General features: G+C 43.1%; 1 protein-coding gene across 1 annotated transcript; it reads right to left on the bottom strand.

Moving 5' to 3' along the window:
* On the bottom strand, positions 1 to 562 carry LOC114695914 (60S ribosomal protein L37a-like). Its single transcript, XM_028873406.2, is given in 2 exon segments — positions 1 to 213; positions 421 to 562. Coding segments are annotated over 2 exon segments (303 nt in total). The 3' UTR covers positions 1 to 52.
* Positions 563 to 2,728: the final 2,166 nt, after the last annotated feature.

Here is a 2,728-nt window from a genome sequence, read left to right as displayed (position 1 = left end):
GCATGTGGTTACAAATCTTTTTTCTTTTTAAATGTACATTAACCATTACAGGCTAGGCAAGTCTCGAATGGTAGCATTTCTCCTGATCTTTCGGTTCCTCCAGTCTTCTGACAGCAGACTTGATTGCGACAGCAGAAGTGGTGTTGTCCTAGGTTCAGGCCCTCCCAGCCACCATTGTCATGCAGAAACCACAAAGCCAGATGTCAAAGGCCTCATCTTTTTTTAAAAAAAAAAAAAAAGATTTAAAGATAAATATATGTATTTATACAGTATTCTGCCCACATGTATGCCTGCAAGTAAGAGGGCACCAGATCTCATTATAGATAGGTGTGAGCTACCATGTGGTTGCTGGGAATTGAACTCATGGCCCCTGGAAGAACAGCTGGTGCTCTTAACCTCTGAGCCATCTCTCCAGCCCAGGTCTCTTCATCTTGGTCTTGCCACAGAGGAGCAAGTTAGTGTGCTGGCTGATTTCAATTTTCTTCGATATTTTCTGTAGGGAGGCACTATAGCAGGTCCATATTTTCCAGTGATTCCCAACCTTCTTGGTGCATTTAGCCATGTTGCCAGAATCTACAGCCAAGCCCGGAGAGGGGTGTTGCAAATCTTTAATCCCCCAGCACATGGGAAACAGAAGCAAGATGATCTTCGTGAGGCCAGCCTGGTCTACCTATCAAGTTCTAGGACACCTTAAACTACAAAAAACACATGCTACATCATGTCACTCAAAATTTAAAACTATATGGATCTTGGCTGGTGGTGACGGCATACGCCTTTAGTCCCAGCACTTGGGAGGCAGTCAGGCAGATCTGAGTTTGAGGCTACCCTGGTCTACTGAGTAAATTCCAGGACAGTCAGGGCTACACAGAGACTCCACTCTTGAAAAAAACCAAAAACAAAAACTATATGGACCTTTTTTTTTGTTGTTTTCGAGCCAGCACTCAGGAGGCAGAGGCAGGCAGATCTCTGTGAGTTCGAGGCTAGCCTGGGCTACACAGTGAGTTCCAGGACAGGCTCCAAAGCTACACAGAGAAACCCTGTCTCGAAAACAAACCAAAACCAAAACCAAAAACCAAACCAAACAAACTATATGGACCTTTAAAAACTCAACGAAATTCAAGCTTGTACTTTCCTGGCTCATCTCATTTTTCCTTCTACCCTTTCTTCCTCGGCTCCATGTGTGACCATGGCCCACACGAGTGTGTAGAAGATGCACCTGAAAGGAAGCCGGGGAGAGCAGCAAGTGTTCTAGCATCCTTCACTTTATTCCCTTGAGGTAGTCTCTTCAGGATTTGCAGCAATCTGAGTCTCTGGCTTCTGCCCAGCAAAGCATTGGGATTATACGCATGCATGCGGCCATGACTGGTTTTGTACATGGGTGCTGAGATCTGAACTTAAGTCTGAAGGCTTGCATTTTTACCCACCCAGCCATTTCTCCAGCCCAGTCCTAACTCTTCCAATGCATCTATTACCCAAGTCCAAAATATACTCCTGACTCTGTAAGACCTAGTTGTCTCACCAAGCCAATAGTACCTTTTAGAAAAGGTGGTAACTTACTACATAGCCTCATTCTTCAACCTCTTCTCTCCTCCTCTGTTCTATTGATGATGTTTCCACTCAGGTTACTATGGCCTCGTTATACAAGAAAATATGTTCTATTGCTACCAAATTCTTAAAAAAATATATATATATTGTGTGTAGGTTCATGCAATCGGAGGTAAGAACAGCTTCAGGAGTTGTTCTTCCCTTCCACTGTAAGAGTCCCTGGAATTGAATTCCGGTCATCAGGCCTGATAACTGAACCATCTCACCAGCACTGCTCCTGAACTTGATAGACATCAAATTTCAGTAACCATGAACTGAAAATACATTTTTTTGTGTATGGGTGCTTTGTCTGCATGTATGTCTGTGTATCACTTTCATGCCTGGTGCCTTCAGAGGCCAAAAGAGAACACTGGATTCACTGGGGCAGGAGTTAGACAGTTGTAAACTACCATGTAGGTGCTAAGAACTGAACTTGGTTCCTCTGGGAGAGCAGCCAGTGCTCTTAACCACTGAACTGTCTCTCCAGCCTAGAACTACTTAGCACATAATGTTCAAAATGCCTCAGATATCATTAAATTAACTTCCTTAGGGTAGGTATGCTATTTTACACATAAGGAAATTAAAAGTACAATGATATGAACTTACATATCTATGATGGTTTGAATAAAAACGACCCTCTGAGGAGCCTCATATATTTGAATTTTTAGTCACCACGGAGTGGTATTATTTGAAAGGATTTAGGTGTGACCCTGTTGGAGGAAGTGTGTCACTGGGGGCAGGCTTTGAGGTTTCAAAGGCCCAAGCCAAGCCCAGAGTCTGTCTCTCTGTGCTTGTGGATCAGGATGTAGCTCTCGGCTACTGCTTCAACACCTGCCTGCATGCTGCCATGCTCCCCACCATGATGATAATGGAGCAAGCCTCTGAAAGGCCCCAAATAAATGCTTTCTTTTCTAAGAATTGTCTTGGTCATGACTCTTCACAGCACATGACCAAGAACAGTGACTAAGACAATATCCAAGGCTACATGGTGGCAGAGCCAAGATTTAAGTTTAGTTTAGGTATACAATTGACACTTCAGTCTCCACAGTAAATAGCTTACTTCAGTTAAAGCAGTAATTACAAAAAGATACGGTATAATTTTATTACTTCCAACTTGTTTTCATCACAATAAAAATAACACAGC

The sequence above is a fragment of the Peromyscus leucopus genome, chromosome 1 (genome assembly GCF_004664715.2).
Source record: "Peromyscus leucopus breed LL Stock chromosome 1, UCI_PerLeu_2.1, whole genome shotgun sequence".
Taxonomy (NCBI): domain Eukaryota; kingdom Metazoa; phylum Chordata; class Mammalia; order Rodentia; family Cricetidae; genus Peromyscus; species Peromyscus leucopus.
This window is presented reverse-complemented; position numbering and strand designations above follow the sequence as displayed.